Raw genomic sequence first — 23,443 nt, 5'->3', positions numbered from 1 at the left:
AAAAATGTCTTGTACCTAGCATCCTATCTCTAAATTTGTCTCTTCAAAAATTTTTCTGTGTTGTTTCTGTCTTTGATTCTATCGCAATTCCTACATTAGTGAAAGAAGCATTCAAATATAAGAATTGACTCCAAGCCATGCATGAAGAAATAAGTGCTTTGGAGAAAAATAAGATTTGGGAAGTTGTTGATATCCTAACAGAAAGAAAGAAGTAGGATGCAGATGAGATTGTACTTTGAAGTATTGTTATAACAGTACGCTTGACAAGTACAAGGCAAGTTTAGTGGCAAAGGATACACCCAACCTTTGGCATTGATTATCAGGAGACATTTTCTCTAATGGCCAAGATGACACTGAGAGTCTTATTGTCCCTCACTACTCACTTTGATTGGGCTTTAAGTCAGTTTGATGTAAAAAATGCATTTCTCAATGGTGAGTTGGAAGATGAGGTTTACATGGATATCTCACTAGAATTTGACGAATTTGATTCCATAACTTGAGGGAATAAAGTCTGCAGGTTGAAGAAGAACCTATATGGGTTAAAGCAATCTCCTCAAGTTTGGTTTGAGAAATTTACCAAAGTTATGGTGTCTTTGGGATATAGGCAAAGCCAAGGAGATCAAACATTTTTCTTCAAACACTCACTAGGAGGAAAACTCACTATTCTTGTCTATGTAGATGATATCATTATAACAAAGGATGATCCAGTTGAGAAATGTCTCCTACAAGAAGGTTGAATATTGAATTTCAAATTAACGATCATAAAAAGCGGACATATTTCCTTGGGATAGTACTAGTATGTTAGAGGTATAATATAGAAACCATTCATGTGCCTTTACTTAATATCATAAGCTTTTGGGAGATTTGGTTGTATGACACAATATATTCAAAGCAAGGTATTTTTACTTATAAGTATGTTCTTGATCTTCTTAATGAAGTTGGAAAACTTGGGTATATAACTACCAATGTCCTTATTAAGCAAAATCACAAACTGGGAAAGTGAAGAGGTAGGGGTGGCAATTCTTGACCTGACATGCAAACACGACACGGAAATTCGTACCCATATTTAAATTTGTCATGCTCATGTTGAAAAAATATGACATGCAAAAATTCATGTCATGTAGTGTGTCAACCCGCAAGCATGAATTTGACATGTATTTTTGGTTAATTACCATTTTGACATTATAAATTTGTAATTGCGGTTGTACTTGTGCTTTTGTGTCGGGTTGTGTCAACCCGCGTAAAAAGTGGGTCATGTCAATGTTGAGAATTCTTAAATTTCATTTTGCAGGTTATTATTGTTGTGTCAACCCGCAAAATTTGCGGGTCATGTTCGTGTTGAAGGTTTTGACACGAAAAAAAAATTCTTGTCGTTTTCATGTTAATTGTATTTGTGTTGTATCGTGTCAACCCTAATTGCCACCCTATGAAGAGGAGAGCCCCCAATTTAAAAAAAGACAATGTCAACAATTGGTAGGAAGTTTGATATATTTGGATACTACTATGCCAAATGTAGTTTATGCAGTCAATATTATTAGCCAGTTTATGCCCGATCTTAGGGAAAAACACTTGCATGCCATGGATTATTGTTCTGTAGAGGGGTAAAGTTTTTATTAGAAGTGTACACTAATGCTGACTATGCCGAGTCTATAACAAATCGGCCTTTAACCTGCAGCTATTGTATGTTTCTCCTTGTGAGTCTAGTAATATAGAGAAGTGAAAAACAAAATGTGGTTGTTATGTAAGTGCAGAGGTAGAATTTCAAGTTATTTATGAATTATTATGGTTAAAAATTATTGTACATGATCTTTAGAGTGAGGTACAAAAGATGTATGAAGTTGTTAAGTCAAACATCTATATAGTACATAATCTAGTTCAACATGACCGGACAAAACATATTGAGATCGATTGCCACTTTATCAAGGGAAAATTGGATAGCGGATTGATCACTACTACATATATCCCTTATGGTCGGCAGTTAGCTAATGTCTTTACTAAGTGACTTTCCACCTACAACTCTCAAGATATTAATAGCAAGTTGTGAATGAAAAATATCCATTCCTTGGCTTAAGTGGGAGTGTTGCAAAAATTGGGTGTATATATTGTAATTATTTTTTATTTGATTCTCTTTTATTGGGTAGAATAGCTTTCCTTAGTATAGGACTGATTATTTCCCTATTTTTTAGCCTTATACTAGGAAAGCCATTATTAGGACTTCTTCCCATTTAGCTTTATATATTGTAAAGCTGTGTACATGATTACTTATGAAATAATATTAAGAATTGTCCATATTTCAACTCTTACTTGTGTTGAGAGAGAGAGAGAGAGAGACAAGGAGGTATAAGTTTGTATAAACTGTGTGTTTGAATACACATTGGGAGCTATAACTTTCACATGAAATAATTAAAGCAATAATAAAGAGGCCCAATTATAGAAAATAAATCTAATGGATTGGCTACTAAAATATAGTTAATGAATCTGAACTTACACTAATTATATACACGTTTCTAACACTACTCCACATGTTTAAGCATATAGGTCATATTATCTAGATTGTTACAAATATAAAACAATTGATTGGGGATTTGAGCAAACATAGAGGGTGTCATCTTGAGTTCTAAAGATAGGTCTCAAGATCAGATACTATAATTTTTTATTTTTTTTTCATTTTTGGGAGTTTCCATCTTGTCAAATTACTGTGTGCTCAATGTGCCTGATATAATGTTTTTGGCGCTATTCTCACCACACTTACGAATATGTTTCGGAAGTGAAGATGAAAATTTCTTTTGGCCATCATCGTAATGATAATTTATCTTGAGACTGAATACAAGTTTGAAGTCTGTAGAATTCATAAATACAAAATTCTTGCACTCAAGTCTAGATTCCATGATTTCTAATGGTGGCTTGCGTAAATGTTGATTCCAGAAGCCACAGAGGACTTTCTTTTTATCAGTCCATGCAGAGGGAGCAACAAAGGTGACTCCATTTTAGTTTGATTTTATATATCTGACATGAAAAATCACAGCCTTGCCTTCATAGATAATGTTTTATTCTTACAGGTCCTCAGTGTTCTTGATTCAAATTACCATATTTTCAATGATGTGAGGAAATCAAGTGTTCCACATGCTGCAGAGAAAAGATTATATGATCACAATCAAGTTAGGCCTTCAGAATACACGGAGAAAATATCAATTTTTATTCCGTATATTGGGATTTCTTTGATTAGTTCATACCCGCAGGTTAGTGAACTGTCAACTTTCTTTTCTGGATCTCTTTAATAGCTGTTAATCATACTTTTATTTCTGTAGGAATTGCTTTTTGCCTGTGTTAAGGATATACAAATCGATCTCGTGCAAAGTTTGGATCGGCAAAATCTTTCAATGCTGATATCATTCTTACAAATTGATAACCAGTTGCGCTCGACACCATATCCAGTTTTGTTGTCCTTCGATAGTGGATACAGATCCTGCCAAGTTGACAATATGAAATCGAGGGATGATGTTGCAAGAAAGAGAATTGAAATATTAAATCAAATGAATTCCTGCAGCAGTTCTTCTATTCCTGTGTTCTGCCTAGAAATGTCAAAGTGGAGGAAGAAAGACATTTCATTTATATCATTTGAATACATAAAATTGAGGTTTCTATTCTCTAAGTTTGTTGCAACTTTACAGTTCACCGTTTCTGTTTTTTTTTTTAAAGTCATTTCTTGTTATATTGGATTTTATGCTTGCAGGATTGCAGATTTCCATCTTGAGATTGAACAAGGAGTCATATTAAGTTTATTTGAGTTCTTTACAAATATCTCTTCTGGGCTGCAGTATGGAATCATACCATCTTCGGATCACTATGATGGGGTATCATTAAGGGATTCATCCTCCTTTGTTCAAACTAGAGAGAATTTCAGATTAAGTGCTGACCAATGTCCTCCAAGAATTTCTAATATGTTTAATGAAAAATCTAAAAAAAAGGCATCATTACCTTCAATAATTCCAATTGGGGCCCCATGGCAAGAAATTTATCTGTTGGCCAGAACACAGAAGAAAATTTATATTGAAATGCTGGAATTGGCACCTATCAAATTGACTTTGAGGTGACTTGCTCATTCTTATGGTGATTCCAACTGCAGTTTTTAGTTTCCTATGTTTACTATTTACAGACCCTCTTGACATAAATTATACACGCAGTTTTTCCAGTGCCCCGTGGATGCTTCACAATCGGATCCTCACATCCAAGGAATTTCTTATCCATGTAAGTAGGATTCCTTTTTTCTTTTGAAGTAGGGGGTTCAAGTTCCGTTGCAAGAGTATCAATGAAAATTCAAGTCAAACTGTAGTCTGTAGGAGAGAAACTAGAGATTTCTATGCACATGGTGTGTACTATAAATATTCTGGGATAGCTATTCCAACTTGGATCAAGATAACCCATAACCCAAACAACTGATTCTATATCCCAAATACAAACTGTTGAGATATATAAAATCTTTAATATAGCCTCACCCAATAGCTTAAGTTTTTGGGTTGAATTGGTTCTTTACATGGTATCAGAGCCTCGGTGTACCGGATTCGATCCTCACCGCCCCTCACTTTATTTTTAGTGGAATTTCTTTCTTCGCACAGGTAGGTGGGCCTGTGCATTGTCCACCCTTCGAGCCCAGTAGGCTCTCGTGTGAGGGGACGTGTTGAGATATATAAAACCATTAATATAGCCTCACCCAATAACTTAAGCTTTTGGGTTGAATTGGTCTTTTACACAAACAAACAGCTAATCCACAATAGCCAACTCCAATTCTCAAATTATAAATATATCATCAATTAATATTAATGATCTAATCTACTAATATATATATATATATATATATATATATATATATATATAATCTTTAATATTATTTACCTGCGCAGCATTATTCTTTGTCTAGGAATGAATTGACCAAAAAATAAAAAATAAACTTAACCTCAAGTCTCTCAAAAAATATAAGCCTCAAGTCATTACTTGTCAAATATATTTAAGAATGAAAACGTAGCAATAATATTGCCAAATAAGATCCATATAGTGTGAATGATTGACTCTGAAGCTTCTGTTTCAGAAGAATGAAAACAGAGCAAAGTAAAGGCCAAATAGGATATTTAATTTGGTACCCTGATTAGAATTCTACACAATGATAATGCATGTGAATATCTTTCTACTCCTTTTCAATCTTTTCACTTCCCAAGGCATTTCTGCACCAATGTTTGTGTGCTCATACCCCCACAACAGAATGGCATTAGCCAAAAGGAAATTGATACCTAGTTTAAACAACTCATACCTTGCTCCTTCGCTTCAACGTGCCACTTTGTTTGAGTGATGCCATCCTCACTACATTTTATCATATCATTTGCATGCCATCATCCGTCTTCCAGAATCAAGTGAACTACAGGAAGAGGTCTATGTATAGTCATGGGGTTTTACTACACACGAAGCACTTGACATGGTGTGCTGACTATGCCACTCCCTCTGGCATAAAACAATCTCATCATACTTGATTTGGAAGATTCAGTTTTATCATCCAGCAATTTAGTTTCATTGTTAATAGGGTTGATTATTACTTATCATAAATTGAGCTTTATTTTGCGAAAGTAATTATATAGTTATCTATATACTATAATGTTGAGTTCAGTTTTTATTCATTAAGAAATAATATTTCGTTTTCACATTCAAGTTAAAGTGTTCTAGTTTTTGACAACTGATTATATATAATTACAGAGAGGTCTTATGGCTCTAGCTGATGTTGAGGGAGCGCATATTTATCTAAAGCATTTAACCATTGCACATCATATGGCCAGCTGGGAATCCATTCAGGAGATTCTAATTAGGCATTATAACCGCCAACTACTTCATGAGACTTACAAGGTAAATAGTTAATTTGTATCGCAAACTGCTGTTGGGTTTCTTCATTATTCAGGCTAGCGATGTCAAGTATGTATGAATGCCCAAAATCATCAAACTCTTGTCAATTATTTATATTGAATTTTGCAACATGTTCATTCTTTCTGTGACGTGTTATCATTAATGTAATTCTTATCTTCATAAATTTGAATTGGGGTTAAAACTTCTTATCTGAATATTTTGATTTGCACCTAATTGGATGATTAATTTCCTTATTTATAACTTAATATTACAAGGAAATGTAATATGACCTAATCATCATTAAATTTGTAATTTCTACTGTGGCATAGTGCCTTGCCATAAACAAGTCACATTTGTATGACAACCATGTTCCTTTTTGTAAATTTGAAGTTGTTCGGTTCGGCTGGTGTTATTGGTAACCCCTTGGGTTTTGCAAGGAGCATGGGGCTTGGCATTAGAGATTTCTTGTCTGTGCCTGCAAAGAGCATTATGCAGGTAAAAGTCCTAAATCCGCTGGCCCTTTTCATTGATTTTTTATCCTCCTGGTAACTAATTAGTTCAACATATTGATTCAATTGGCAGAGCCCTACTGGACTTATCATGGGCATGGCTCAAGGCACCACTAGTCTTTTAAGCAACACAGTGTATGCTATTAGCGATGCGGCTACTCAATTCAGTAAAGCTGCACGCAAGGTGTTTCTTGCTTCGAAGTAATTGTAGTTTGATTTATTAGAATTACTTTGTTTTTAACCATTGCTAGCCTCTTTTTGGTCTAGGGTATTGTCGCATTTACGTATGATGACCAAGCAGTTTCAAGGATGGAAAAACAACAGGCAACTGTAGCTTCTGATAGTAAAGGCGTAATAAATGAAGTCTTAGAGGTATGTGAATGATTCCATGTTTAAACCTTTACAAAAAAAATTGTGTTCTCTCTGATGCAGCCGTCCCCTTTCCACAGTGCAGAATGCCCAAAATGAAACAAAAACAAAAAAACATTTTCTATTTACACATAAAACACCTTTGGATTAAGATATGACATTGTATACAAAAAGTGTAAAGCTGCTCCTTGTGACTGAAAGGTCACTGGTTCGAGTTTGAGAAACATCTTTGCAAAAATATAAGGATAAGAGTACCTCTACCCTCGCAAGTTGGGGCACTTTTGTACCGGGTGTTCCCTTTTCCCTCTAGTGTATTTCTTAACCTAACTAGCATCTCCCTTTGAGTTTTTACCTATGCAATTTTGTTTGGTTTTTTGTTTTCAGCCTCTCCACATGTACATTTCCAGGTCTATTCCTGCTTTCCGTGTATTATTTTTTGTATTACTTATAATAATAATAATTATGATGATGATGTGAATGTTTTTTTATGTATTCTATTGAGTTGCGCTGACCTATGTTATTTACAGGGACTCACTGGTCTTCTCCAGTCACCAGTAAGGGGAGCTGAGAGGCATGGTCTTCCTGGTGTCCTCTCGGGTAAGTTAACTTGAATGAAAGGTTTTGAACGCTTACAAATTTGAAGCAACTTTAAGAATTGCCAGTTGCAATTGTTGCTTGAGAGAATATTTTTTTGGCTTGGCTACTGATTGTGCTTTCTGTTTCTTATTTCTTTACTGCAGGAGTTGCTTTAGGGATTACAGGACTTGTGGCAAAACCTGCAGCTAGTATACTTGAAGTTACTGGTAAAACTGCACTCGGTATTAGAAAACGTAGTAAACCCAATCAATTAAGATCACAACGTTTTAGGGTGCGGCTTCCAAGGCCACTTTGCCGTGAACTTCCATTAAGACCTTATTCATGGGAAGAAGCAGTTGGAACATCAATCATTATGGAGGCTGATGATGGCTTAAAGTTCAAAGATGAGAAATTAGTGGCCTGCAAATCCCTTAAAGAAGCTGGTAAGTTTGTTGTCTTAACAGAAAGATTTGTATCGATTGTTTTCAGTCCACGTTTGATAAACTTGAGCAAGCCTGAATTTTGTGGCATCCCTGCTGATTTGGAGTGGACGATTGAATGGGAGATTGGATTGGAGAATATAATACATGCTGACAGTGGTCAAGGGGTTGTACACATTGTTGGTAGTATACCAGATTCCTTGTTGAGGCAAAATCAACATTCTCCTAAGAGAGGTAGTGGTAGCAGAACCAGAGCTGTGCGTTGGAACCATTATCCAACCCATCTTCCACTTCCTCAGACAAACTTGGAACTAGCATGTCAAGAAGATGCAGCCAACTTTTTGCAGATTTTGTTGGCTGCTATTGAAAAAGGGAAAGGTAAGGCTTGGGGCTGTGGGCGGATCCTGCATCGAGCTAATATGAAGTAGTTTGCAGTTAAATTATGTCTAGGTTCTGGAAATTTGGAATAATTTCTACAGTAGAATGTGAACTATATATAGTGGGCCTTAAATTGGAATTACAAAGCCTTTTGGCTTTAGTGAGGAGAAAGGAAAATGGGAATCATATCAATACACTTATTTTGCATTTGAAAGTTCATATGCGCGTTTCATCTCTGCACTTCCAAGCTTCAGAACCCTCCTCTTAATATTGGATAACTTGTAAGGCCTCCTTTTTGGTCTTATTTCCTTACAACCTTGGACGGTACAACATGAAGCAAATATGAAAGAGCATGGGGAATTTTGAGATATCAATTCAAAAATCATGAAAGAAGTTACTATATTTTCTCCGAGTAATTTATGCTTGTATCTTGTACATTATGTATGTTTTCCTGTCGTCATTTTTGTTGGGGGATGTAAATATTACAACGCTTGTACAGTATAATTTTTTTACTCCATGTAATTAAACGAGCTTTTTCCTCTTTTTTTTTTTTTTTTTTTTTTTTTTATAGTTTTATAGTTCTTTTGTTATTTTCTTCGGAGTAACAATAATTGCTACGGATAAATGCTACTGGGGCACCACCAATGTGTCACGTGTTTACCATTCGTTATTTTATATTAATTCAACATGAGTTGAGGTGTTCATTTGCAGTTGCGAATATATCATCTAGTCATTTGTAAGTTTGTATAAAGTGATAATCTCAATAATAATAATAATAATAAGAATAGGAATAATTTATTATACCTGTATTTTTTTTATGCCTAATTTTTTTATCACTTTTTCAATACCGTTAGATTAAAATCTTAATTAAAATTCAATATTTTTCTCTCATCTTGAGATTATAATCTATTAGTGTTAGAGTAAGGTAGGCATAAAAAAAAGAGTTGATAGAATAAGATTTCTTATAATAATAATATTTGTTACTTATTCCAAACTAATTAATAATAGGTGGCAGAATTAATAAATTAAAATTGATTAAGAATAAATTATATATATATATATATATATATATATATATATATATATATATATAGAGAGAGAGAGAGAAAGTTATATTTACAAATTTTTTGTTTATAAACTCTTACAAAAGACATATATATATATATATATATATATATATATATATAAAAGATTTTCTTATGTTACTGCCAATGTTATTAAAATCGGCCAGGTCATTGACCCGGTCAAGGTACTGAGTCAGTGGGTCATTGGTTCAACCAGTTGGTCAGAATTAATAAATTAAAATCGATTAAGAATAAATTATATATATATATATGGAAAAAATATTTCTCTGGCAACTTGAGATAAGTTTATCTCCGGCAACCCAAAACTATGTCGTTTTTGTTTATTTATTTTTTTATATTAATTGTTCACATTTGAATGGTTATGATTTCCTTTTTCTCTCTCTTCCTTTATTACCATTGATCTATTTTTGTATGATTATGATTTAGTAGCCAGAGATAAAATTATCTCAAGTAACTTGAGAAACGGTAAGCCCTATATATATATATGAGGTAGGATCCTTTGACACTGGTGTCAATTTTGAAGTTTGACACCTCATCTGAGCGCCGTTATATTAAAAAAGATCAACGACTCTGATCTGCAAGCATGTGATACCATTGATTTTTTTATCTAACGGCTCTCAGATGAGGTGTCAAACTTCAAATTTGACACCGGTGTTGAAGGATCCTACCTCTCTATATATATTATATAGGGAAAAATTATATTTACAAACTTTTTGTTTCTCTAACAAACTACCTAAGTATGACCGGTCATACTTCAATCAAGAGCGTATGACCGGTCATACTTAGTGTAATTTGTAAAAAAAATTGTAAATGGATTATTTCCTATATATATATATATATAACATATTTTCTTATGTATATATATAAAAGATTTTCTTATGTTACTGGCTTACTGCAAAGTGAAATCTATCTGTAGCTGACTCAAAACATTAGAGGAAAGAGAAAATGAGGAGAGAGAAAACAATTGATGATGGGACCCATGTATAGTTTTGAGTCAGCTGCATATGGACTTCACTTTGCACCAATGTAAGATATATTCTCAATTTTTATTGTTGATCCCAGTCAGGTTACAAAATAACATCAAGTAAGAGCCACTGATTTGATTTTAATTCAACGATAATAAAATTGGTGGTAAGAAGTGATAAGAAAAGATGGTGGTAAGTATAATCTATCCCTTACAATATTAGTTTTTATTATTATTATTTTGTTCATATGTTGCCACCCCCATCGTTGCTTATTGTGGTAGTGTGACGCCTAGAACCACTCATTGTAGGGAATAACAACAAATGTAAAAGGTAAAAGAGGAGTTTTAGAGTAGCGACATACTGTTGAAGAAGTAATGTAAGAACCCGTATCGTTAAATTAGAATTTTATAATATAATTATGATTCTAGGAAATTACTCCATAACTTAAAATAAAGTAATTAGAGAGAAATTATAAATATTAATAGTAAATCCCTTTTAAGGAGAAAAGTATAAATCATGTGTATTTCGCGGGAAAAACATGTACCGGTGAAATTAACCGAAAAATAAAAAATAAGTTAATGAATATTTCTAGAAAATATATTAAGTCAGTAATACAAGGTTTGAAAGAAAGATGAGTGTCATAGATATTAGGACTAATATCGAAAAATTAAGTGATCAGTGTCAGAAATGACTAAAATCCCTTATTTCCCTTATTTCTTCATAATCTCTACGTAGAACACTTCTCCACACTTAGATTTTTTTCTCTCTCTTCTTCCTCTCCAAGCAACATAAGCTTTCCTCCATAGAAACCAAGCAAGACACTATCTTTCTTCATCCTTTCACCACCCAACTCTTGTAAACACTTGAAAACCAACATATTGGGGGAGAAAAACTAAGTCTTTTAAGGTCCAAGGTGCTGCCTTGGAGGTGAGGAAGTGCTGTCTATTTGGGTTCGGCGGTAGAGCCATCACCACACTTTACTTTGAAGCTCTTTATGGAGAAAGAACCATCATTGGTCAAGCTATTTTTGGGGATTTTAGTTGGCAGAGATGTTGTGAAGACTATAGAGGTCCAAGATCACTCCTTTCCTCTATTTTGAGCTTTGGGTATATGCCTCTAACCCCTTCTCTTTGAATTTCATGAAAAAGATTAAGTCTTGGACATGTAAAATGAGAAAACATCATAACCTAGGTGACTACTAGCGTGTATACATGTAAAAAGGGTAGCTTAGACTTTCAGAATGAGTAAAAATGGAACCTTGAAGGATATCTTCGTGAAAATGCAATTATGCATTTCTGTCGCAAAATATTCAGATATGATATCTGGATATGTACTCAGTCAATATTCGAATATTTATATTTGGATATGTCTTCTAAAGATGCATATCCGGATATCTAGATATGGGTCCAAAAAATATCTGGATATTTCATTATTTCTGCATTTTCTGCATAATTACCCGAACAGAACCATCTTTAATGATCTAAGACCATTAAATGAACTGTAGGGACCTCTGTAAAATGAATATAAGTTAGAACCTACGAGATTAAGTGCTTGTGGCTTTGGAAAGAGCCTTAAGTGTGGAAAACAGAAATGAAATAGTCTCTCTACAAAATATGGACTAGAATATGTATATTGATTGTATGTACATTATGGAAACATATTGTGATATTGTTGGACTCCGTGTTGGTGATCTGTTAGACACCGAGTTATTGTTTGAGGACTTAACTAAATACGACAAATAAGCTTTTGGTTCTCGGGTTAATCCCCTGTTTGTTCCACCATATGGTTCTTTGATGTGGTATGATATTGCATGGATATGTTAATGATGCACTCTTATATATGTATGCGATGGTGTTGGCTTTGCATAAGATGGAAGTCCCTGAGTGTGGTAGGTGTCCACACATGGCGGGAATTCCTAAGTGGGAGTGTTTCACACAAGATGGTAGTCCCTGAGTATGGAAGGTGTCCGCACACGGTGGGAAGTCCTAAGTGTGGTGTGTCGGGTAGGTTGCTAGCGTGCGTAATGCCTATATTGTTCTCTGATCAGTTGGATTTTATACACACATGCATGATATATATATATAACATGGCATCATATTATTCTTCTTTTTATATATTGTATACCTTAAGTGAACTTGGGGCGAAGTGATCCTTCAAGAATTCCAATTTACTGAGATTGTCATCTTACCCCGTTTGAGGAATATTTTCAAGTGCTAATATCCATAAGCTGGATGCTTCTCGAGGCAAGAGGCCAACGTAGATATTTTAGCATGACATGCATGGATTTCTTTTTTATATGCATGTATTTACTTGGACATGATTATTATATGCGAGACTTTGTATGTTTTATTTGATGTGAGCATAGAAATTGTCTATGCCTCGATTAAATAATCTGGTTTTATTATTAATTTGAGGACATGTATATGCTTACACCATAAGTATGAATGTTGTCATGCCTATTTGATGCAGGAACATGATTAGTACGTTATTTTAATGATATGAGACAGAAGTTGTAATGATGGACATTACGTTATTTTGTATATTGCAATACATAGGGTAATAAGGATAAAGTTTCTTCACTTAAAAAGATAATAAATAAATGGATAATTTGACATAGAGCTTCCGCGTTTAGTTAATTAAACATGTTGCACATTTTACCATTTGCATGATAATGCACCGGCAGCCGACGGAGCGTTACAAAGTATATGAAACTCAAATGACAAAGAAAACAAAGAACTCCCACCTCAAACAACAACAAACAAGAAGAAATGCTTGCACAACTCCAAGGTTCAAACCTTTTAGTGAAGAAATAAAACTCAAGAAATCTAAAAGAGAGAATGGAGAAACTTTGAGAGAAGACGCAAGAAGTAAAATGAGATCGAAGAATAGGAAGAAAGATATAAAGTTGCAAATTTGAAAAGACCTCACAAATTGGCGACAAAAGAGTAAATCTACATGGGACAAACGTATGACAAGTACATCATTGTTGCATCCAATCATGAGGCACGCAAAGGCTGTCCTCGATATTCAATGCACTTCCAACCAATGAAAACTCACCATATGTAAAGCGTAATTGTCAAGAAGAACTCGAAGGAAACCAAAAATCAATTGAGACGAGACAAGCTCCACATCTAGTCGGCCTATAGCCGACCTACAAGCACAAATCCAATTAGAAGACATTAAATAATAGCACGACCAGCGGGAAAACCCGGACAAGCCTCCCCACGGGTAGGACCTTAAGAGGTCGATACTAACCAACCCTAATGTCGACCTAAATTAACCAAACACAATTGGACTAGCTCAAGGAAGACAAGGTAGATGGGGATCCATCAACAAGATCGTCCATCATCAACGGGCTTGCCCATCATACAGGATACACAGGACAGTATAGCTTGGAAATTGGCAAAAGGGTCGATACTAACCGGTGCTAGCGCCAAGCTATAATAACTAAACAGAATTGGGACTTGCTCAAGGCAGGTATGGGGATCCATCAACAAGCTTATCCACCATCAACAAGCTCGTCCAACACGCAGGATGCATAGGGAAGTATAACATGGAAATTTGCAAACGAGGCCCATAAACAAGCAACTTAGCCATTTGTTCCTTGTATCCAACAAAACTCATTATTGCAACCCAACAGTCTGTGCTCTTAAACTGTCGAAATATGGGACAAATATTCTAGACCCATCCTATGGACCTTATAGTTTATAGAAGATAATAAATCAGGATACTCCTATAATTCAAATATCAAAGGACCTCATCTATCAAGAGTTTAACTCTTATCATAAATCTCAAACCTATAAGTAACCCTTCTATAAATAAAGGGATAAGTTTGGTACACGCCTTATGAACCCTACTCTTTTTTATTGTGACAATGCACACACACCATCCCATTTAGCTTCAAATATTCTCTTTGTACATAGTGATGTACCACCCCTTGTTGTCGCATGGCAAGTGCACCGGTCACACAAATAATAAAGAAGTAAGTAAAGTATCATTCCCACGACGATTAGGGTCTCCAAACTCATTTTACAATTTTTCTTAAGTTGAAAAAATTAATTAGGTTGGAGGATAATTGTGAAGTGGTGTAAAGGTTCAATTAAAGTAATTATTGAAATAAAGAAAAGAATTTAAAATAAGAAAATAAGATTACAATTGGATTTCTGTAAATAATAAGAAAAACGTAGCTAAGGTTCTATTTTCCCCAAAGCTCACTTATCACTTGTTGTTAACTCCTAAATATCACTCCTTCTAGAGATGACGACCAGTTCTCCAAGTTTGACTAGGCCCCAATGTCTCGACGTATCCTAGCCTTGTATTCCGCTTAAGATTTCTAATGTCTTAGTGAAACTATAACTGAAATACGCATTAAGAATCAGAACCAAATAATTGCATAAGTTATTAGCCTATCTCTAGGTCAAACAACGTTATAATGAATTAGCATTTCTAGTTTCATCTACCAACATGTTTGTTGCCATATATAATTCTTAAATCAATCTATGGGGAGAAAACCCATAAAAAGCATTAATAACATAAAATTCATTCAAACAAAGGAAGGAAAGATGCATTAAGAAATTAATCATCAAGGAACAAATTTACATATTGTCCTTTGAGTTACTTATGTTGAATTCCTAATTAATATTCCTTCAATTATCACCAATCAATTCACTTAGTTACTTAAACCCTAGTTTCTTGGCAATCTAACCCTTCACCCCTCTTCAAGAACCTAATGTCTTAGTGTTTCTTAAAAAAGGTTAAACATTAAGAACAAGAGTCACTTGATTGAAAGTCATATATCTATGTCTAGAATCATACAAACCTAGGATGAAATCATGAAACCAATCCATATACCAATATATCTATTGCATACACAAATCATAGATCATTCTACAAGGAGCAAACTCATAGAAAGCATTAAGAGTACACAATTTCATTCGATAAAAGAAGGTAAATCCATATTAGGATTCAACACCAATAAACTCAAAGGACAAAGGGTTCCATCTAACCAACTACAAAAGAAACTAGCCTGATATAGTCAGGAAAATTAAGACAATAACCTAAAGAAAACTATAAAAATCCATCTCCCTTTTGTGTAAAGCTCCTTCAGAAAGTCATGAAGGTAATATTTATAAAGAAATCAGTGTCTAAGAATTAGGATTGGGCTTTTCTTTTTTGGGCGCTCAGGTGCTAAATCTTCTAAATAAGGTTTTATCTAAGTTTTGCAGCAATCATGATATATGTGCCTCCATATCTTTCGAAATATCTAAAACACATAAAAATTAACTTAATTAATCATAAAAAATAACGTAATAGTAATTCATCTCATTATTTCAATATTAACAAATTATAGACATTAAATCCGTATTTTAGTCCTTAATTTAGGAGTTTTAAGGCTCCATTTTGCAATCAAAATATTATTAATTTAAGGTCTATCAACCACTCCCAAATTTAGTATATTATTGTGCTCAGCAATAAGTTAAAATAAAACTAAGGTGTTGTTTGGTAGGAGGATTTTTTTGGCCTGGAAAAGTAGGGTGGGAAATTTTTTTCCCATGTTTGGTAGGAGAAAAAGTAGAAATAATCTTGGAAAAAAAATTTCCCATCATTTTGATTAACACGGTAGATTCCCAATTGTGAATATCATCCAACCAATGGTAATTTTTTTCCCACGCGGTGGGAATGGATTTACACTTCTGTCAGAAGAAAATACCTTGTGAAATTGGGGTTGTTTTGCTCTTCATTGCTTAAATATTTAGGGGGAAGATTAACTATTATGAGCAATATGAGGATTCAACAATGGCAAGCCTGCAATAGGAAGAACAATGAGCTGGAATTCTTAATCCCCTGGTGGGTTTTCAGTTGGGTATCTCCGTAAATCAGTTCCTGTCCATATTTGCATCTTCAAACTTAGAATTCAGGTTCATTTTTTATCTTAGGGTCTCATATTCTGTAAGACATTAAATTGGGATAGGTGATGATGTATGTAGTTGCAAATGACAGACAAAGAGCATTTTCATTTTTGTTCTCTGAAGGAGAAAATCATGAGTTGAATGATTCACAAATAGTGGATTCTCATTCTTTTCGACAACATTTCTTTTGATTGAAAGAAGAAAGGGTATGGCGGTGTGGAATAGCTCTCCGGTAGCCCTGATACCGGATTGACAGAGAGAGGGGAAATGAAGGCAAAGAAAAAAGGAAACCCAGAGAGAGAGAGAGAGATGGCTGAGCTCAAATAAAGGTTGAAAGAGATTCAATATTCATAATGAAGGGTAATTTTGTAATTTCGATCCAATTTTCAGCAATATTTTACAATCAACCAACACAGTAGCAAAAAAATTAACCTAATATTCTCAGGCAAATACCAAACAACTTTTTAGCAACATTCATGGGAAAAAACATTTACCATCATATACCTGAGAATCATGATTTCTGCGTAAAAAAAATTTCTTCTCTACCAAACGCCTCCTAAGGGAAATGAGATGAGTTCATGTTCTTAATGAATTCTCAGCAATTCAATCAATCCACATTTTAATCAATGGAGTATTTTGATTTGTTGTATAAAATTAATAAGGCACCAAATCAAGCAAGTATTCATAATCCATAAGTCATAGAATTGTAACAAGAGTTTTTAAGACAGAAAGTAGGAAAATAAAATCAAAACACCCCGTTATTAGGATTTTAAATTCACCCATACTCATGTGTTTGAGGGTATGTGTTTTACTCATGCTTCACTGAATCAACACTACCGTAAGCTTGATTATATTCTCACTCTTCACAGTCTTAATGCTATATACAGTAGATCAAGATGTCTTTTATTAAGGCTGTAATATGGCTTGATTAAAGGAAGAAAATAAACGTGGAAGAAAAATGGCTATAAAACTGAAAATTAGATTCAGAGAGGAATAAGTATTAGTGCACAATAATAATTTTTTTATTAACTTTTCATCCCTCACACTTTTTCACATATTTTATTAGTGAAATATAATAATTTTGCAATAAACTTTTATTTTCCTTCTTTTCAAATTTCTCTTTCTTTCTTTTTTTAATTTTTCTCTTTTATATATATATTTTTCTCCTTTTTTTTAACCACATCGTATGTCTTTGACTTTTGCCCTTTTCACCAACACCTCTAATACATCAATAAATCAAAATTATGATAATTATGCTTAGTTCTTACTATCTAAATCTAAAATCCAATCTAAATTAGGTGATGATGTATATGTGGAGTGACTATTTAAAATTATAGGTCATCAAGAACAAATAGGCCAAGGCTCAAGGGGCTTAAACAATGGAATTAGCATACAGATGACTATTTGGCTATCTAGCTTATAGAAAGAAAATGTCTCCATCATTCCAACAAGTATGTAATACACACCATCTTAAGCGAGAAACAAAATAAGTTCTAGAGTAGTGTTTTCATGCAATGAAGTGCACACCAAATAAATTAACTGTTTGGCTCAAAATCTCAGGGTATAGGTGCAAGATTAATTTTCTACTCTTTATCCTAATAACTCCCCTAATTCCAGTGAATTATTCAACCTACTTAACTAATGTTCATTCATGCATAGAATAATGGTAAGTCACATAATCATACTCCTGATAAAAATAATAATTAATTTTTCCTGCTAATTATTCATATTGCACAGTCAACTTATCAAATATTTTAATTTTTCAAGCTGATTTTTTTTTATTCACCAAAATAATAATGGAGATGGGGGATACGACAAAACTGACTCTAAAAGAAATAAAATAAAAATAAAATGAAGAAGTCAAGATAGTTCCCTATTTTAGCCGGATAACTCAGAGTACACGCATGAAATCCTTTCCAACCTCACAGTATAACACACAATGCCTCACATTCTTCCAACAACTCTCGGATTTAATATATTGTTGTCCTCAGCAATCAAGTTAAATCTAGAAATTACCCAAAAGTAAAAATTTTCTACACACATTAAGAAGAACACGACAATGAATGTTATAGAAGTTAAAATTGTTAGCTCAAAAAATATCAGGGTATTAACCTCAAAATCTCTGAATTACCAAAAATAAAATAAAAGAGAAAAATAAAATCAAAAATAACAGAAAGCAAGAAATTGTTGGATTTCCTCCCAACAAGCGCTTGTTAACGTCATAAGCCTGACGTACCTCGCTTAAAGCAGAGACAAGAAATTAAGCAAAATAACTAAACTAAAAACAAAAATCAATCAAACAAAAATAAAAGCCCAATCTTAAGTATCTATAGCTACTAAAAATGTTGGAGTAAGCTAATCCTCGACAACAACGCCAAAATTTTGTTGCGCTCACGGAAAGTATACCGGTTGGAAAAGTAATAAAGTGATAAGAAAGTATTGTTCTCACGAAGATCAAGGACTCCAAATACTAATTTTACTATTTCCCTTAATTTGAACAAATCAAAGATGGTTTGAGAAAAGTTATTTTTAATTATTGAAAAGCCAATAAAAAGGAACAATCAAAATAACAATTAACAAGCAACTATTGACTGCAGAAACAAAATTCGAACAACTAAAGATGGGTTTTAAAATCAAGAATGTAGAGTGCAGCTAGGGTCTACTTCACCTCTGATTCTCCTTAAGTGATTTTATTCAATTCAACAAATCTCCATCTCTATTGTTTCAAACAATTCATTATCTATATAAGGATTAGTTAGTTAAATTATAATATCTTAGTTCTTTAACCCTTTAACCCAACTGGAATCCTAATGTCTTAGAAATCCCTTTTAGATTAAGCCTTAAGCGCGATAAACTACAAAAGTTTGCAATTCCTATGATTCTATGTCTAGAACTTGCAAGAATTGGTATTTTACCCCTGTTTAGATCAAGATCCCAATATGTCTGTTGCGAACCCTAACCCTCTTTATTCCTATATGGTAGATTAAGTCATACATGAATTTAAATATGAAATTCAAGGTAAACACAAACAATTTAAGAAAGATTATTATTAAAAGAAATTAAGTCAAAGATAATGATTCACGTTGGATCCATATCCCTAACTACAAAGAAACCTAACTCGACATAGTCAGAAAACTAAAACAAAAGATGTAAAACTAAATAAATTCATAAGAAAAACTCAATTGGCGATCTCCACGGTGAAGTTTCGATCCTTCCTTTGCGTTTTTCTTCTCGAATTGCTCTTTCTTTTCTCCCCAAGCGTGTATAATTGATCAAAAGCCCTCTTTTGTTCCTCTTTTTATAAAAGATTCACGGGCTTTCTTTTCGACGTTGCTCGCTCATATACTCATTGAGTCGAGCATTTTGGCAAGATAACTTGACCAACTCGTTGGTTTTTTCTCGCCGAGTCGAGCAAACCGTCGAGCAGACTTGTAAAATTAGCTATTTTTTATGTCTTCTCACCGAATAACTCACTGTAATGAGAAATTTAGCGAGATGCATCGTTAAATCACTCCTTGAGCTTTAGTTTGATTTGAGTCTTGACTTCCTCCAGCTTCCTTGATCCATCAATGCTCTGATGTTACAATTTAAATCTGAAACCGATATAATTTTAATTCAGAATCATATCAAAAATGAAAACTAGAAAAGTCTTTTGCATCTTACAATATTTATCATGTCTTTGATCATTTTAACATTATTTAGCATATTTTTGGTCCTAAAGTCATAATATAATTGACACTTAACACCCCTTGGGGTTGTCTCTTACAAAGACTCCACTAAGTTACTGATTCTACTTTAATCACGAATATCTTGGATTGAACATATTGGCTTGATAAAACTTCCTTCTTAGGTAATTATATGCAAAATTATATCATTGATTAGGAGGCACTTTTTTTTCATCCTTACATGTTTACTTTTCTCTATGTGCCCATTACGAAATTTATAACACGTAATTTGTTGTATTTTCAAATAAATTTTCGCAATGTATTAGGTTTAGGGTGTGCATGACAACCTTTCCGGAATCAGTATTTTTTTAATTTCTGTTCCCAGGAACATAAATGGATAAAAAACTCGTTTGGTAAAACCGGTTTATTTTTTTGTTCCCGGGATAAACCAGTTTAATTTTTGTGCTGCAGAACAGAAAAAAAGAATCAATTTTTTTTGCTTTTTTGTTTCCGAGCACAAAATGTGAAACACTTATCTCTCTCAATCACTCTCCGCCTCTACCATCACCGCCACTATAACACCCCGTGTGCACTCGGTGTATTAAACATACATATGGTAATGGCGCAACTACATTAATGCGGAAGCTAACTTTTTCTTTTCAATTATGACGTCATTATTATTAACCAAATTGATTACTTATTTTCTTTTCAAAATATCGCATGTATGTAAATTGCAATAAACAATTAACTGAATAACCTCATGATATAAATGTGTATCTAATCGCGGAACTACAAGTAGACCGGATAATATACTGATACATTATACAACTCAAACATAAACCAACAAGTCTGAAGTCAATGTGGCATGGACAACCCCCATGCTCACCAAATAAACAGCAGAATCATCAAGTCTCCATACAATAGTCATAACAGGAGAATCAGGCATAATTATATAAAATAACTAAATCATCAAGCATGCATCAATCAGCTCAACTCCGACCTCCTGCCACCCGAGGTCTTAACCCCCGAGGTACCTGAACCTGAAAATGTGCCCCAACACGAGGTGAGATCTCTAAAAAGAAATCTCAGTAAGACAAGGGGTCTTCAAGGATCTCTCTACCCCAAGCTCATTTATATGTGCAATATAAGTTCAAAAATAGTATAATTTCCAAAATCTGTGCAATGTAGCATATATCCATGTCATGTGTGTATGCATCCTACTGGCCAGAGAATAAGAATTTAGGGATTACATACGTCTATAACCTACATTACAAGGAACACCGCTTGTACCTCACCCACAGATTCACCATCTTGTATGTCTCCACATACTCAAGCTTACCGTCTAGGTGTGGTACACCACATACATATCATATGGCACTTGCACTCAATTAAATAGCTCAATAGCATTTCATTAATCATCATATAAATTCATGAAAACACATCATGCATATAAACCATCCCTCCATGAGGTATGGTGGAACCAACAATGGGCAAAACCGAGGACACGAAAGCTTACCTCTTAAGCAATCAATCCCAAGTCAAGAGTCCACACCAGCCCAAAGTCACCAAACAGCACACTAACGGTCTGTTTGTAGTAAAAACATTATCAATATCCATACTCTAAGGGTTCATTTCATTATGACAACATTTTCTTTTTCGTTTAGTGCTCTTTAGGCTTCTCCCAAAGACATACACCCTTAATCAAATTGATTCTGACTTAATTAACTTAATATAGAGGTTCACATTAACTTATCATGGGTCCAGAAACCCAATCAACACATCTGTTTGGACAGAACAGTGTACAACTTCGAAATTCCCAGAGTATCTGGATATTTGTCGGGGGCATATCCGGATATCACGAGCCCCATATCCGGATATTTCGCGACAGAATGCAGTTTCTACATTTCGCGAAGATATCCCTTCAAGGTTCCATTTTTAACACTTTTAAACGTTAAATCATGCATTTTAGACCCATTTAGACCAGTGATGATGTTAGCTACTTAATCACCTCATTTAACATGTCAAGACATGATCTTTAAGATAGAAAATCAATGGCAAGGGTGATGGTGCTTACCACCAAGGCTTAAAACAGAAGCAAGGTTGCTCTTGGAGCTCATTTTGCAGCTCCAAAGGTCAGACTACACAAGGCCACGAAATGCACCCACAAGATTGATTCTTTACACCCAAATATAGCTTCTTGAAGAAACAAGTGCCAAGAAGATGACTCCTACAACCCAACTCAAGAACTCAGCCCCAAAACTTCACCAACTCAGAAACTCATCACAGAAATGGAGCATCTTTCAATCACTTAAGGCTTAGGCACACACAAATATGGAGTTCTTGTGAAGAAATCAAGAGGAAAGGTGGCCTCTTGAAGGTTTTCTATGAAGAGGAAGGTGGTGGCAAGTGGGAGAGCTCAATATCAGAAATGGAGGCATGTAGGAGTGTGTAGTTTCTGACCTAGAAACTTGTGCCCTCCATTATATAGTCGTATTGAGTTTAATCACAATGTATTAGCACTAATAGCTCCCTTAATCATTTTAACTTCAAACTTCAGATTCTTAACCTAGTCATTTTTCTAGGATTTTTCATATTTTTATTATAATTTTTGCAACACTTTGTCGGTACGCGTTTTTACGTAGCCGGTATCAGTCCTGACGCCAGTTCTCATTATTTTGACTCCAAACTTGGTATACCAGTCCTAAATATTATTCTAGAAATTTCCATACACTTATTATAATTTTTCGGGATACTTCATTGGGACACACTTATACCGTGAAGCAGAACCGATATTGTAAGAACCCGCACCGTTAATTAAGGAAGTTAATTAATTAATTGTGTGAAATTAGGAAATAATTCCATAATTGACCCTAATAATTATTATGAGGCTTAAATAAATATAGAAAGTGGTTAATAATGCAAAAAGTCGTTTTTCGGACGAAAAGTGCAGATACCGGTTCTTCTACTCGGTATAAATACGTACCAAAAAAGTATCACGAAAAATTATAATAAGTGCATGATAATTCCTAGAATATTAAATAGGACCAGTAAAACAAGTTTCAAGTTAAAATAATAAGAACTGGTGCCAGAAACTGATACTGGCTATGGAAAAGCGCGTACCGAAAAGGTGCTGCGAAAAATAAAATAAAAATATGATAAATCTTAGAAAAATGAGTAGGATCAGATTCCAAAGTTTGGGATTAAAATGCTAAGCGTAGCTATTAATGCTAATACTGTGTGTTTAAGTTTAAACCGGCTATATAAGCATCATTGCACATGATCCTAGGTCATTCTAAGTGCCTTGTGCGTGGGAAATTCTGAAGTTTGTAGTCAGCCCTTACCACCTTCACCTTTCCTCACTGTCTTGAGCCAAAGATGCCATTTTTACTCTTGGTTTCTCTACCAAAACACCATTTCCTTATGTGAGTTGGTCTTGTGAGGTTGTGGGTGGCTTCTTTGCTGAGTTTAGGTCTCTGTTTTGTTGAGCTTAGGGGCTGAGTTCATAAGCTTAGGTGAGAGAGCTTTTGTCTTGTCTTGTTAGTGCTCCAAGGAGCAACCTTTGTGAAGAAAGGAGCCATCTTGAAGCTCATTTTCGTGCACTTGGTAGTCAACACTTTGGGAGCTGCATAGTGAGCTCCAAGAGCCTTGTTCTGTTTTGAAC

At 34.3% G+C, this 23,443-nt stretch overlaps 1 protein-coding gene across 3 annotated transcripts in view; it reads left to right on the top strand.

Annotated features, from left to right (window-relative positions):
* Positions 1-8,697, top strand: part of LOC133307357 (uncharacterized) — a 76,722-nt gene extending 68,025 nt beyond the window's left edge. For 2 of the 3 annotated variants that reach the window (XM_061507860.1, XM_061507859.1), the window contains exons 34-44: positions 2,926-2,976; positions 3,060-3,239; positions 3,309-3,637; positions 3,734-4,090; positions 4,185-4,248; positions 5,743-5,889; positions 6,277-6,381; positions 6,469-6,579; positions 6,663-6,767; positions 7,292-7,361; positions 7,505-8,697. In XM_061507860.1, coding sequence (XP_061363844.1) covers positions 2,926-2,976; positions 3,060-3,239; positions 3,309-3,637; positions 3,734-4,090; positions 4,185-4,248; positions 5,743-5,889; positions 6,277-6,381; positions 6,469-6,579; positions 6,663-6,767; positions 7,292-7,361; positions 7,505-8,208 — 2,223 coding nt within the window. In that variant the 3' untranslated portion in view covers positions 8,209-8,697. Of the gene's footprint in view, positions 1-2,925; positions 2,977-3,059; positions 3,240-3,308; positions 3,638-3,733; positions 4,091-4,184; positions 4,249-5,742; positions 5,890-6,276; positions 6,382-6,468; positions 6,580-6,662; positions 6,768-7,291; positions 7,362-7,504 lie in introns of those variants that run through there. The other variant, XM_061507861.1, reaches the window with a different exon arrangement.
* The last annotated feature ends 14,746 nt before the right edge of the window (positions 8,698-23,443 follow it).

The sequence above is a fragment of the Gastrolobium bilobum genome, unplaced genomic scaffold (assembly GCF_033153095.1).
Source record: "Gastrolobium bilobum isolate Gb01-03AN ecotype WA unplaced genomic scaffold, APGP_CSIRO_Gbil_v1 utg713, whole genome shotgun sequence".
Lineage (NCBI taxonomy): Eukaryota > Viridiplantae > Streptophyta > Magnoliopsida > Fabales > Fabaceae > Gastrolobium > Gastrolobium bilobum.
Note: the sequence above shows the minus strand (reverse complement) of the source record. Positions and strands in the feature narration are given on the sequence as shown.